This window comes from Prinia subflava, chromosome 16 (genome assembly GCF_021018805.1).
Source record: "Prinia subflava isolate CZ2003 ecotype Zambia chromosome 16, Cam_Psub_1.2, whole genome shotgun sequence".
NCBI lineage: Eukaryota > Metazoa > Chordata > Aves > Passeriformes > Cisticolidae > Prinia > Prinia subflava.
The window spans coordinates 7,647,710-7,662,284 of NC_086262.1; the positions used below are offsets into that span (position 1 = coordinate 7,647,710).

At 45.6% G+C, this 14,575-nt stretch overlaps 1 protein-coding gene across 1 annotated transcript in view; it reads right to left on the minus strand.

Annotated features, from left to right (window-relative positions):
* PDLIM4 (PDZ and LIM domain 4) overlaps window positions 1-14,575 on the minus strand; it is a 44,781-nt gene that overhangs the window by 13,421 nt on the left and 16,785 nt on the right. Inside the window, exon 3 of the mRNA XM_063413221.1 lies at window positions 11,333-11,417. Within this exon, the coding sequence (XP_063269291.1) occupies window positions 11,333-11,417 (85 nt within the window). The remainder of the gene's footprint in view (window positions 1-11,332; window positions 11,418-14,575) is intronic.

Consider the following 14,575-nt stretch of genomic DNA (forward strand, 5'->3'; position numbering starts at 1 on the left):
CTTCAGTTCTTCCTAAAGGCAAAACGTCCATTGATAAAACCAAGCTTAGTTAAGAACTGAAAGAACTGAAAGATGGTGCCTTTGAGATTTCTTTCCTACCATCAGCTGAAAATCTGCAGCCTTCAGCAAGCTCCCAGCAACCTCCCCTGCCTCAGAAGCTGCCCAGAGCCCTCTTGGCACAGTTCCCTCCACACCACGCATGCATAAACATGTGGGGAAAACTGCTTCCAATATAGTAACTTCAAATTGTCTATTAAAAAGGAATTTTGCTGCCAGGAATAATATAATTTTAACTGTTCCCCAATTTATATTTTGAAAAGAAATATAAATATGTATGTATATATACAAGCAGGCTGTGGGTTCTGAATTCCCAGATTTAGATTATTATTTCAAGAGTAATAAAGAAAACACTCAACCATGACGCAGAGAGGAAAAGAAGGATCATAAACATTTTTTAGGATAAAAGCAATGGCCCATATGGCCCACTGACAGTGATGCTTGTAGAAAGCCATTATCTTTAGGTATCTGGGCTTCATGGCTCAGAGTCACACTCAGTCGAGGGTGGCTGGAGGAGAGAACTGGGTCCTCTCCTCTGACCTCAAGTGTTCCTGCACACTGGTGCCATCCAGACCTTTGTTGGGGAGCATGGGACTGTTGGGGGGTGTTTCCAGAATGCAAACCTCCTCCAGCAAAGGACCTCCAGACCATCATCTCCATGGGCTTGCTTAAATCCAAGGTAGTTTGTAAAGCGTCGCCCCTTTGTCCCTGTTAAGCTCAGCAATTTGTACATCAAGACCAAATGTTGCTATAAAGCTAAAACTTATTGCTTGGGCACTGTCCAACAGCAGGCCCTTGATGGAAGGGAGGAACAGAGCGCTTCCTGCACGGCTTGGCTTCCCCAGCTGCCACCAGCTCTCTGTCCCTGTGTGAGGAGGATCTTCATGGTGGTGGCAGCTCACCTTTCCTCTGCTCAGCCATGTTATAAAGCCACAGGTGACCCAGCAGCATCCACAGGGATAAAGAGGCTCCTCCTGTAGCATAAAAAGCTGTTCCCATGCCAGAGCTCAGTCTCCTCCTCCTTAAAGGCTGTGAGAGCTCTGCAAGGCTTTGTTTTGTGCAAAACACTCACACATTCACCCTCAGAAACCCAGAACCAGATGGATTTCTTTCCAGTTGTCAAATTCAAGATCAGCTCAAATTCCCCTCCTTCAGGGCCTATTTTGCTTCTTTGCTGGATTTTCTTCCTGCTTTTTATGGCCCTTCTTAAACTGAGTTTGTAAACTGTTCTTAAGAGCTGGCCTGTGAACTTTTACCAAGGAGAACTCTTTTAGCCTAGAAACCAGAAACTACCAATTTGTTTTCTCACGCTTGGCTGGTTTTCTTATGCATTTCCCAAAATGTCCTATTTATTTTCCCACCCTTTTTCAACTGCAAGTCCTTAGCTGTAAAGACCACAGAAATTTAGAGAACATCAGACTTCATATTCTGATCCTAATAATTTAAAATTCATTTACTTCCATGTGTTATAAATTAGACTTTTAAAGGACCAGAAGTACAAACAAAACAACTAAGCTCCTTTTTCCAGACTACCAGGGATTAAAACTGAAGATTACTAATTTGGTAGGCCAGCATTGGCTCCTAGAACCTCCAACATGTCCCTTCACCCATGGCATGATTTGGAAGGGCTTTGAGCAATGATGGTTTCAGTGTATCAAAGAAACCTTCCCTGGGAGCAAACTCACCTGCTACAGAGCTCAAAATATCTCCTAAATTACCCCTCCAAGCCCCAAATCTACCCCCTATCTGCCCACTTGTACAATGGTGGTGGGAGATTTGCCCAGGCAGGACCAGCAGCAGCTCTGTCCCTGCGATGTGGGTGCCCATCCCCACAGGAATTGCCTGCACCTTGTTTATTTTCCTAATTTTGGGGGTGCTGGTCCTGCTCTCACACACCACATAAGACTGAAACAGAGCTGAAGGCCAAGCTTGGCTCAGCCCAAACCGTTTTCTGTTGGATGTTCTTCAGATTCACCCTCTTCTCAAAACCAGACCACAATGGGCCGGTGTCAGCTGAATGTTTGCTGCCAAAATGCTGAATTACAGGCACAAGCATTGCTATTTATGCACAGGAGGCAAAGCATCCCTCAGCCACAGAGTCACCTGGAAGAGATGCCTCTTGTGACCGTGTTTGGTTATCTGCATTCATCATCCAGCAACAGCAGGACAAGCCTGTCTGCTTCAGCTCCTCCTTTGGTTTCTTTCTCCCTTGCTCCAAGCTTCAGTAATTGAGTCCCAAGTGATTCTGGCCTCTCCTGGCAGAGGGCTTTCTGTGGATGAAGTTTTACTGCCTTCCTTACTGCAACTCCTCTACCACGCAAATGTGCCAAGCAATCAAGCCTGAAGACATAACCCAGTACGTCCTGACACCCTCAAGCCAAGACTCGGCCTCTGCACAGAAGAGAACTGCAATGCTGCAGGTCCCTCCTCTCCTTCCCCCCAGGTTTTCAACAGTAAAGATGCTGCTTCATCTCTGATGAACCAGTTCAAAAGTCCTAGAAATGGAAATCTCATTATTAGCCCACGGTGGGGGGGTGTATGGGACAGACAGCATGGATTTCATTTCAATGCAAATACGTGATTTACACTGTGGCAAATAACCACAGGAACAGGATTGATTCTCCAAGAAAAGCCTCAGGAGAAGTCACAGGGGAACCCTTGTGACAATGGCTGCTCCCAAAGCTTGGAGAAAAGATTAAATTTTAAAAGCTACACTCATTTTAACACATATTTCTCTGTAACAACAATTCAGATGTTCTGTGTATATGCTGCATTTACAGACTAAGTATCCTTCAATCTAACTTTCAAAAGCTCTAATAAGTATGCTCCCATTATTTAGCTCAGCCCAGAAGATTAGGAGATAAGGAAAAAAGCTCAAGTCTAATTTGCTGAGGCTGGATAAACTGAGTGTGAGTTATTTTACAAGACAGATTTTAAATATTCTGCCAAGCTCCCCTTTCAACATTGTCAGAGGCTGAAATATTATAGTTTTTTACTTAAGCATTTTCATGAAGTACTTTTAGAACTGTATTACAAAAGCTGCACAGAATACGGTGATGCGCTCCCACCCAACCCCTGTCACTCTCTCTCCCCCCAGCCCCCCATGCACACTTCTTTTTCTAGCTCTTTCTCTCATTCTTTTCTCTTTTTTTCTCTTTGCCTCTTTCACTATTAAATAAAAAATACATCAAATTTTTGGCACCAACATCTAATCTCATTTGGTTTATCTCATTTTTGGGTATATTTTGAACCTTTAAAGTTTTTTCCAGTTTATACACAGAGACTTTGTTTTCCTCACTTTTCTGGGTTTAAACCAGATTGTAACAAATGTATACCACACTCTGAAAGAAAACCTTATCCATCACATCCTTCTCACTACACTCCTTTCACAACTGTCAGCTAAATATCAAATTAGTTTTTCAGATCTCCCTAAGTAAGAGACCAAACTCTTAAAATCAGATGATCTTTCTGTAAAAAGGCTGCAGACAACGTTCACATGAAACATGACTCAAGCTGGAGCCTGGTGGAGCCCCAGCCCACCCATATTCCCAGGACAGGCTGTACTGCACAAGGGCATGTAGTGACAGGACAAGGGGGAATGACTTCACACTGACAGAGGGCAGGATTAGATGGGATATTAGGAAGAAATTCTTCCCTATGAGGGTGGGGAGGCCCTGGCACAGGGTGCCCAGAGAAGCTGTGGCTGCCCCATCCCTGGAAGTGTTCCAGGCCAGGCTGGATGGGGCTTGGAGCAACCTGGGACAGTGGAAGGTGTCCCTGCCCATGGAAGGGGATGAGCTTTAAGGTTCCTTTCAACCCAAACCATTCCATGATTCTGTACAGCACAAAGTATAGGACAAGGCCAGCTCACATTGAACCCAGGGACAAACCTCTCACAGTCGAAGAGCAGGAACACTTCTCCACCTTGGAGCAGCCTTGTGGATGGTCATCAGCAAGGCTCCAATGGATGTTTCCTTCCACAGCTCCAGGCAGAAGCTGCACCCTCATGCAAATTAAAGAGCTCAGGAGAGACTCGAGCTGCAATGCCAGGACTTTATCCCTTAACCCACCTGGCTCCACAGCAGTCTCTTAAAAATCCACAGCAATGGAAAGAAGGTACCTAAGACTGACAAGATTAAAATGTATTTGCATTTATCTTACCTGCTGCAGTGGAGAGAGCACATTTCTAACATCAAGCGTGCAAGGGGTATTTACCCAGCAGACAGAGAGCTTTGTATGAATGTCTTGGTAAAAGAGCCTTGAAATTTTCTCCTTTGCCCAGCAGCAGCAAGCTCCTGCCAGAGGACAACCTCACTAGAGCTAGGCTCAACAGTCTAAACCATAGAAAGGGCTGTCCTTCTACATCCCAGTGTTCAGGGTCACCTTCCAAGCTCAGGAACAGCAGGACATTGCTCAGTGCAGGTGTTGGACTGATGCCCGCCATGCACATGCTGCTGTTAGATTAACTTTCCCACTGACAGAAAAAAATAGCCACTACAGATGGAAAAAAACCCTGAAACCATCACAGAAAATGTCCACCCGCCCTCCTACCTGCCCCCTTTCTCCTAGGGGAGATGCTGCCCTTCCTATTTCAGTCCATGCTTCCATTGAATCACTTTACTCAACAACTGGTGTTGGTTTGTAGGACAAACCTGGTGAGCTTAACACTAACAGACTAGGTCCTGATTTCATGTTTTCCAGCTTACTGTCACTCTCCTCTCTCTCAGTTGGGGAACTGTTGCATTTTCACGGTTACCATATCACACTTTATGACTTGCTTTCTATAATCATTATCCATAGCTGATTGAAACTAAAAGCTTCACTAAGCTAAGCTTCAGGCTACAAACACATGACATGCTTAAAGCCAAAAGGTGGCTGCTTCACCAGCATGGATTATCTGTACACCTCCTTCTGTAAAATCCAAGGTAAAGTACACCAGAAAACACAGCAAAAGCAACGGGATGATGTATTTTTTTCATTTTGGAATGTCCCAACCTTTTGTTTTTCCTCATTAACAACAACAACAACAAAAAGATAAAATCAGGTAGATTCAAAAACATGTCTCAGCCTTTCCCAGCCCTCTGTGGCATGAGCTGCTTTAGCTGCAGGTGCTTCAGCCAGATCATCCTGAGGGACTACAGTGAGCATCCCTCCAGCATCCCTCTTTGCACCACTGAGGATGGCTCTCTTGACATGCTCTCACCCCAGCAGGTCACTCAAATGACCTCCAAGAGCAATTAATTCCTCTTGAGTGAGACACAAGGAAAAATGAAAGGGGATAAGCTGTTTTTCCTGATGGATAACAGAAACACTGAGTTACACCCCTGCTTTCAAACACTCAGCACTTCAGAGTACACAAGCAGCAGTTTCCTTACCTGTGTTAACAGTCATCACTGAAACTGATGTTATCAAGTAAAATCATACAGTATATGTCTGTGGTAGCACTTAATCCAACAGCATTTTGTTTTGCTCTAAACCAACCACCACTGTTATTATTTCAGTACAATTCCTATGTACCTTCAACAAGAACAAATTATTCAAGTTACCTGTACAGAAGGGAACACCATTTTGAAGTTTCAATTCCCATTTTTTCCCCTCCTTTATCCATCCTAACATTGTTTTTCTGTCTTTCATATACTGGGACTATCAAAATTCACTTAAAGATGCTAATTTATCTGACACACGCAGAAAATTTCACAGAAAAGGTTACAGCTTGAAGATGTTACAGTGGTACTCAGAAAACTCCTTTGCTTTCAAATGATGCAGTATTATATCACTGCATCATTAATTAAACATTAAGGCAAAATTAAACACAAGTGCACACACTATGTGTGTGTAACCTCTTCACCCAGTAAATCAGAGCAGTGTTTTTTTGTAGTGCAAAACCACAATATCTGGGTGTGAAATGCTGCCTGAGCACCCAGAGCTCACGGGGGCTGATGCACCCACAGTGGCTGTCAGGATTCAGCATGTCTGTGCTATTAAATCAGTCCTCAAACAACGAGCTGCGAGTTCCCATGGAAGGGAACCCGGGATTGTGCCAGGGCATGAGCTCATCCTTTGTTTTCCCCACAGCACAGGCAGACATTTTCCCTCCTTTGGTGCCCAGCAGGCTGGGACTGGGGGTCCAGCAAGAGCTTTCCCAGAGGGCATGGCCCACCCTGCCCTGGGAGCAGGGGAGGAAGGAAGGTCAATCCCCTTGAGAAAGGAAATTCCACCTCTCCAGCTAGGAGGCTTCAAATCCCAGCTCACACAACTCAGCACGGCCTATGCCAGGCTTTTGCAAAGAAGTACATAGAAGTTTCCTGCTTGGCAGCAACCCACAAAGAACTTAGAACAAATACTCCATGTAATTAAAGTTAATTTAAGTTAAATCCATTACTCAGTTAATTAAATAAGGAGATATTCACCCTTAGTAAAAAAAATAAATATATACTCGAGCAAAAAGTAAATATGAGCATATTTAAGACATTTATAAAGGTGTTAAAATCAGTGCTAAGGGCCAGGTTAGCAGGAAACCACCCTCCCCCTGCTCTACTGTGAGACACTGCTGTCCCTGGGTGCCCAGAGCTGGGGCACCAGAGGCTCAGACTCCCCTGAAGCTCACATGTGGTTTTATTTATGTAATTAGGAGCAAACACGACCAGCAGTGACTCTCTGTGAAGTCAGGACAAGCATGAAAAACTCGCAGGAATGATGCTGCAGAGCCCACGCTGGGTGGATGCCATGTGCAATGAGAGGTGGCAGGTCCTCAGTACTGCAACCACACACACCCGAGCTGCTCTGACAAGAGCAAACGAAGGTGTGTTCACATTTCCACTGGCCTTGCCCACACCCAGCACTGCCTGGATTGGGCTGCTCAAACAGTTGCAGAAGTTTCTCCTAACTCCTCCTTTTCAACCCATTCTGGCTGGCATTTTCTCATAGCAAGCAACACGCCTTCTACCTGGATTTTAGTCAGAGCAAACTAAGAACAAATCTCTGTGGACTGAGACCTGGGTGTCAAGAACAGAGTAACACATGGGAAAAATAATTTGTAAGTGATGAGTAGAAACAGCTTTCTCATTGTTCCTGTGCAACTCCCCTGCTACTGTGGCTCCTCTCCACTGCCCAGAGCTCACCCTCTCAGTCGGGTGGTCAGGCTGGGAAAGTCAGGACACAGCACAGGAGTGCTGATGCACCTCCCTCATCCCTCCCCTGAGAATGACACAGGGGCTGCTCTGCTAGCTCAGTAGCACCCGATGCCATTCCCAATGGATACTGTGGGAAATGCCTCTGCCTGTCTGCACTACCAGAGGAAATCCAGCCTTTCACCCCACACAGCTGCTTCAGCCAAGCATCCAGGTTTGGGAGGACTTGCAACCTATCCCAGCTCTGGCTCTGTGCTGCCAATTTAATTTCTGCTGCAGTTATTCTCCCACCCACACACTTGATCTATTGTCAATTAGCACTGACAAGGTCCCCACAGCCCAGAGCCCACATTTCCAGCCCCGCTGGGCCAGAGAGCTGCCAATTCTGGCAGTGTGGGAATGAACAAGGAAACAAACATCCTCTCTTTTTATTAGCACTGCATGGCAGCATTTTGACTAGCAAGCTCATGCTACAGAAAGCCAAAAACAGTGGGCTCTCCAGAAGCTGATGGATGGGTGCTCCCACTCCCTGTTTGCTGCGGAGGAGTGGCTGGGGCTGGGGCCCCAAGGACACCAACACCATGGCAAGGGACACTGGGGATCCCAACATATCAGCAGTGATGTCATGTCTGCATGATGGAAATCTTGACTGCAGGCTGGAAAGCTCCAAAATGTCCCCAGCATCCCTGTGGGTGCCATTTCTGGGACTCTACCCGTTTCTGGGTCCAACAGACAGGCAGCCCTTCTTTAGGTCACAAGTCTGAATATCACTGCATTTGGGGCCTCCTCTGTAGATCCTTGCTGTTAAGGACAGACTTGTCTAGTGAAGCCAACTGATAACCAAAGTCTGCTTTAAAAAAAAAAATAAATTATTTCCCAACAGTGACTCACTCATCCTACTCAGTGTTGTTCCTGCTAATTGTGAAAAAGCAGCTCTCCAGTTCCAGCTTCTTCAGTTTGAGGGTAGCTATTCCCCACAGTCGTAGCAATAATTAAAGTTTTAATGAGGAGGATTGATTACATTCTTGGACCCTGAGTAGGGGTTTACCAGAAAGCTCAACTGAGAAACCACCACAGATTTAGAAAAAGGGAAGAAGAAAACTCACCAGCTATTCCATATCTTCCATGTTCTCTTACATGGAAGATAACTACAAATATCACTGCCTTCAAGACAAAGATTACACCTAAAAAAACCTAAATTATAATAATAGAAAAACAGATTTTCCTACAAATTACTCAGACTCAGGCATTCTGCTTATGCTAACATGTTTCAAGCAAGAGTTACTGTAGTCATAATTCAAGATCTTCAACAGATCTTTGCCCAGTATGATGAAAAAGCATATAGTATAAAACCTGGAGGAAGAAAGGACATGTGCTCCACATTACTGCAAAGGCCACTTGGGGTAAAACTCTCAAAATCTTTTTCAGGGACAAACCCTCAACCTCTTTTTCTGATTTGAGGGCAGAATTCCAGGAGAATTTTCCCCCTTTGTTTCAAAGCAGATTGCTTTTTTCCAGATGCAAGGAAGTGCACCTAAAGGTTGCACATATTGAGCCAAGTTATTACTTTACAATGAGATTTCTCCTTCTCACAGTGTAGTAAGTGCCTTTGCTAGAGGGGCTGAATGAACACAGCACAGGACAGCCCTGGGTCACCTGGCACTGCTTCACAGGGACCCCAGCCATGCCTGGGAGCTGTGCTCAATCAGTCCCAGGGGATGGATATCTGCAGCAAGGGTTGGCTCTCTTTGGGTGCTGATGGTCACCCTCAGCCTCACACAGGTCAGAGGGCATCAGGGATAATGCCTGGGTTAGCTCAGCTGCTGACAGCATGAACCACACTGGAGGCCAGGCAGTCTGGGGAGAAGAGTCAACCAACACATCTTGGGCACAGCAGCCTGGAGGTGAGCATGGAACCACCTTCACCTCGTCTCTGGGAAACCCAAAAAGCCACTAAGGAAGACAACACATGGATACAGCCACCAAAACAAACGAGCAAGAGCAGGAATCTGCTGCCTGTACTTGTGTGCCCCTGTTCAGACACCTCTCTTGGTGCCCTACCACAAATACATCTGCTTTACACACCTACTCCCCAGATTTACATATTTTCAGTGTAGGTCTGGATTCAGAATAGTCCATCCCTACCTCCTTCATTATATTCTATAAAACTGTCTAATTTTTAAAAAGATCCATATGTAACATATATTAATAGTCAGATTCAAATCCAATCTGCATTAAACCTCAAAGTTTTATCTGGCAGTGGAACCACTGAACATTTGTTCCTCATTTAATATTATTCATAGGTAAAGTCTAGTAAAAAAAATATCTGTCAGAAAAGATGGCTGTAATTGATAAATGAAGCAAACATGGCCAGAATGCAAGGCCCAAGCTCACACATCACCCTGTGCTGTAAATCAGGGCAGGAAAGACAAACAGCCCCACGTGTCACTGGTGTGTGGTACCAAGGCAGCTGTGCCAGTGCTGCTGTTGTGTCGAGCCTCTGCTGCTGTCCCTGAGCAGAAATGCAGAAATCTGCAAATTCCACATTGCTGGAATGGCCAACAGACTCAATGGCCTCACACTCTGGTCCATTCCTCCTGGGGTTTGGAGCATCTCACCCTCACCCTGGTGGGCTCTCTGCTGCCAGTACTGTCTCCCCATTCCTCACTCAAAGAGACATCATTCCTTGTAGCACCATCCTCGCTCTTCCACCCTTGCAGCTCTCGTATTCCTTCTGGACTGAGGCAAGGGAGGGCTAAGGTGGCACCCTGGAACCCTCATCAGGACACTCCAAAAGCCTCTCTGGAAAGGAGCAGTTGAGCTGAACCAGCAGATCCTGCACACAGGCATTTTGTAAGGGGTGGAGAAAAAGTATGGAATAGCATATGACATAAACCACCTCTGTGGAGAAGGAGGCCATCTGAGCAGTGTTTGAACACTCAGCATCAGCCAAAGAGCACACACATGCTTTGGGGGCAAGCACAGGGGATTCTATCAGCCTGAATTGACATAATTTGATGTTCTGAAGGCTGTAGGCAGCCCCAGGGCCTCTGCCACTGCCCTGGGAGAGGTGGCCAACCTACAGCAGGGAGCCCTGCCAGCCATGAGCTCGGGTGCCCTGGGAAAGTTGGCAGCACGTGCCTCAGCTCAGCACACATTCAAGGGGGAGCAAGCAGGAGCTGTGCTCTGCCTGTCCATCCCCCTGGTCTCCTCCTTGCTCCCCAGATATCTCCACAACATAGACCAGCACATGCAAAAATTGACAATCCAGTACTTCATAAGCAGAGAGGGAGAAAAGAAACCCCATTTCTCTTCCCATCAAGACAAAGGAGAATGAGAGTCACCTCTGACCTTGCTAAAAAGCCATTAGAGATGGGTAGGAAAGATGGGGAGACCTGCTCAGCTCCATCCACCCTCTGGCTGCTGCAGGAGACAGGGTAGTAAAGCAGGGCAGGATACAGGCAGAAGGCTCCAGGAAACAGAGCTGAGGAGAGAGGGGAGAGAAAAGCTGCAAAACAGAGAGAAGGAGTGAGAGAGAAAAAAAAAAAAAGAGGAAAAAGATGACAACATTACCAAAAAAAGAAAAAAAAATAGAAATCCACCATCATGGGAGGTGAATCACTGTCATGGCATCGGGAGGGTGCAGCAGATTTTGGAAGCAGCCAAGGTAGAGGCACACCAGCTGAGGCAGATGCAGGCAGACCCTGGGCATGCTGTACTCCAGGAAGGGCCAGCACTGGACACGCAGAGGACTCCCAACAGCTCCATCCAAAATAACACTAACTCTGAGCTTGGTTATGGCCTCACAGGGGTCAGTGCAGGATGCCACCCTCCACGTGCTGCCCAGCCATCCTGTGTCCCTGGCAAGCTGATCCAGCAAAGCCTGGCTTGGGTGGAAGGCAATGGCACAGATGGGATTATGCCAGATGTGCTCAGGATCTGGCTCACCGTGGGAACCAGGGCTGTACCAGCCAAGAAAAGCACAGATAGACCTGCACAGAACTTCAAAACCACCCACAGAAACGCCTTCATTTCTGGAAGGACTGCAGGCAGAGCTCAGGGCTTTCCAGACTCCAGCCATGGCTGTCCTGTCCTCAGCAGCAAGCTGGGAGAGCAGCAGATGTGCAGGGCTGCTGCTGTCATACCTGTGGGTCCGGCTCGATGTTTATCCGGTACGCCTGAGCCTTGCCATCTTCCAGGACAGGGGGTGACCAGGTCTTCCCTTCAGCTCTGCAGTGGGAAATGAAGTAAACTCTACTTAAACTGCTTTTAAAAAAGCCCAAATCAAAGCACTCCCTCCCAAACAAACAAAACCCACAAAAATCCCAAAGAAAGAAACAGGCTCCTTAAAACAAACAAAAAAGCAATTAAACAAATTAAAAAAAAAAAAAACAAACATATATACAGCATATATTAATTCCCTGGCAGGTTTGTATTATATTTGCATTTGCCCAAAATTATCCTCAGAAGCAGTACAATGATAAATAGAGAAGATGACAGTTTCATCCTATTAAAACCATGAAGCTCAAAACCATCCTTGAACTACAAGGTTCTGTCTGTCTCAGTTTGGAGTTAAAGAGACAAACTTATTTTGGTTCAAGAAATCAGAAGACAGGTTCTTGGTGGCTCTGGTTTTGCATATTCCTGGCTTTGTCCCTTTATTCTGACCCTGAATCCAGAAAGTATTCTGATTGCACATGTGTATAGATATATGTGTGTGTATATATATACACACAATCCCTGGCAGGCCTGTGTACTAGACTACATCAGGAATTCTATAAACACCTTTCAGGGAAAAAGCTTTCACCACCCTGTATGAATCATCTTGACCCTTTCAACAGTTGCCAGATAGAAAAAGCCCTAAAAATACAGTTTCCATTCCCAAATGCCTCTTCAGTCCTGCCAAGGCAGAGCAGAATACTGTCGCTGTCCAAAGATTTTCCATATGCCTGATCCTTTTTTTCCCCACAAAGGCATCTGGGGACATGGCTGGAATGTGATCTCCAACACTTAGGGTATGAGGCAGAGACCTGGGCAAGGTCCAGCAGGTATATACACAGACTTTTCAGGATGCAAGAAGGTTAATTTGGAAGATGGAAACTTCTTTAAGTTCAAGATAAAGCTTTCAACATGCAAATTATTCTGTTTATCATCACAGTCTGTATATGCATCACTTCACAAAAACAGGTCTTGTTCCATGGGCACAGATGCATCCAAGCATCCTTTGTGGACTCTCACCCCTGCCACATACCACATTCACTTTCAGTTCAATTATCTGCAGAGTCCAAGTTTGAAAAATAAGGAGCACGATTTTAACCCAGGAATTCTCGAAGAGATTTTTACCTTTGGTATTTTGCAGTTACACAAGTCAAAGTACAAAGGTGCCTTTCCAAATCCAGGGTCTGACCCAAAACCTACCAAATGCAGGGACTCCCACTGACTTGAACACACTTTAGATCCAGCCCCTGAGGATTTCAGCTTTTTTTTTCTCACTACTGCCATTACAGCTTTTTCAACAGGGAGTGATTACTCTCATAGCCATCTTGTATCTGATAATTTATCTTTTTGTTATTATTTGATATTAGGCTGGGACATCTCACTTATAAATTGGTCTTTTCAACTGGGACAACAGAAACAGTCCCTCTCAGGAACACCAGCATTCCCAGCAACCTTGTCTTGCCTTTTACCATGATCTGGTGCTGTGTACATTGCTTCCACATTGAAAATCAAATCTGGAGGCCCAGAACAATGGAAGTGCCTAATTACATTGGCAGGGATCACCATTATTATTTCTGTGCTTTCCCCAGCACTGAGCTAGCTCGATTAGAGCTCGCAGTGCCCCAAGAAGGGTCCATGATGACTTTCCCCCCACTCAGCTCTGGAGCTCACATGCCAAACACAGCTTAAAGCATCCCCAAAGACTTCAACCTGCCAGTAAATAAGAACAGAGCTTCAGAAGGTGATATTGATTGCAGAAGACAGAGCAATGCAGGAAATTCATTCTGTGTGAAGGTACAGCATTCAGTCACCAGTGCTGCCAGCACTTCCCAGCTCTCCACAGCCCTGACAGAGATCACACTGCCTGCACCAGGAAGCAAATAAACCTGTGCTTTCCAGAAGTCATCATGGGTATATTTGCAATTAGTGACAGACAGGGACAGACTTGAGTTTACATGGAGAAGTCCATTCACAGTTAATACTTTAATGATTAAACTCAAGGCTTCATGATCAGTTCTGCAGAGTGACCAGAAGTTCTTGGTATAACCGAGACCAGCTTTGACAGCTTCCAGTAACAGTCTGAACAAAGCCAGGCTCAGGTCAGCCCCAGCTTCCACCTAACTACACTGAAACAAGCTGACAGGGCACAATTTGGGTCCCACTTGGCACTTTGAAAGGCAAAGCTAAGGTGAATGGATGAACCACCAGCCTCACCAAAAAGAAAGTCAGGTTCTAAATTTGATGAGCATTTATGCTTACACAGGGAGACCCCCTTTTGTTCCTGGGAACAGCAAAGTACCATGTAATCTGAAGTAATCCAAAACAATTAAGAGATTACTCTGCCTGAGAGAACAATGCTGCAGGCAGCTGCTACAGCAGGGGCTGATGCTTGGAGCTCACACCCCAGCCCTGGCTGCCAGGAACATCCCATGCCCACATCCCCAGCAGAACCAGCAGCACAGAGGTCCCCTGTATCCCCCAGAACAAGCGCCAGAGTAGTGGGGACTTGGGGGTCAGCAGAGTCACCCTGAGACTCCCCAGCAGCAGGTTCACCCTACCAACAGTCAGAGTTCTGTGTTTAGGCAACAGCAAAAACCCAATATACTTTTCATACGTCACAGGCAACAGATCAGGCATCACTCAAATGTTCCAAGTTGTTTAATTTACAGCTCAAATACAGGGAAAGTGTTCTCAGATGTGCTATAGGGGATTAAAGGCAGCTATGTGGAAATCATTACCCTGCACTTACACCACTCTGCTCTCTTAATGGCATCTAGGACAATCCCAAGAAAAATAACATGACCTAGGTTAGTGCAAGGCCTTCCACCCAGGGCTTCATAGGAAATGGACCCATAAACAGGACATCACTAAAAAAACCCAAAGTTTCAGACACTTTTTATCCCATCATTTGCTTTCTAAAAGTCTCAGAGTCATTCTCAAAAGATTACTTGCATATGCTCACATATTTTACCAGAATGTTTTTTCACCTGGCAATGATCTGCAAGTCTCACTCTCAATGTTTGTAGAGCTGCTTTTAAGTCACAAGAATTCCTGTGTCTTACCAAATTTCTAATTTCTCCATCTCCTTTAAAACTAACATTTATCACTTGGGGAAGTGCCAGCCTGGATCCAGGTCACTGCTGTTACCATACAGCTGCAAACCACCAGAA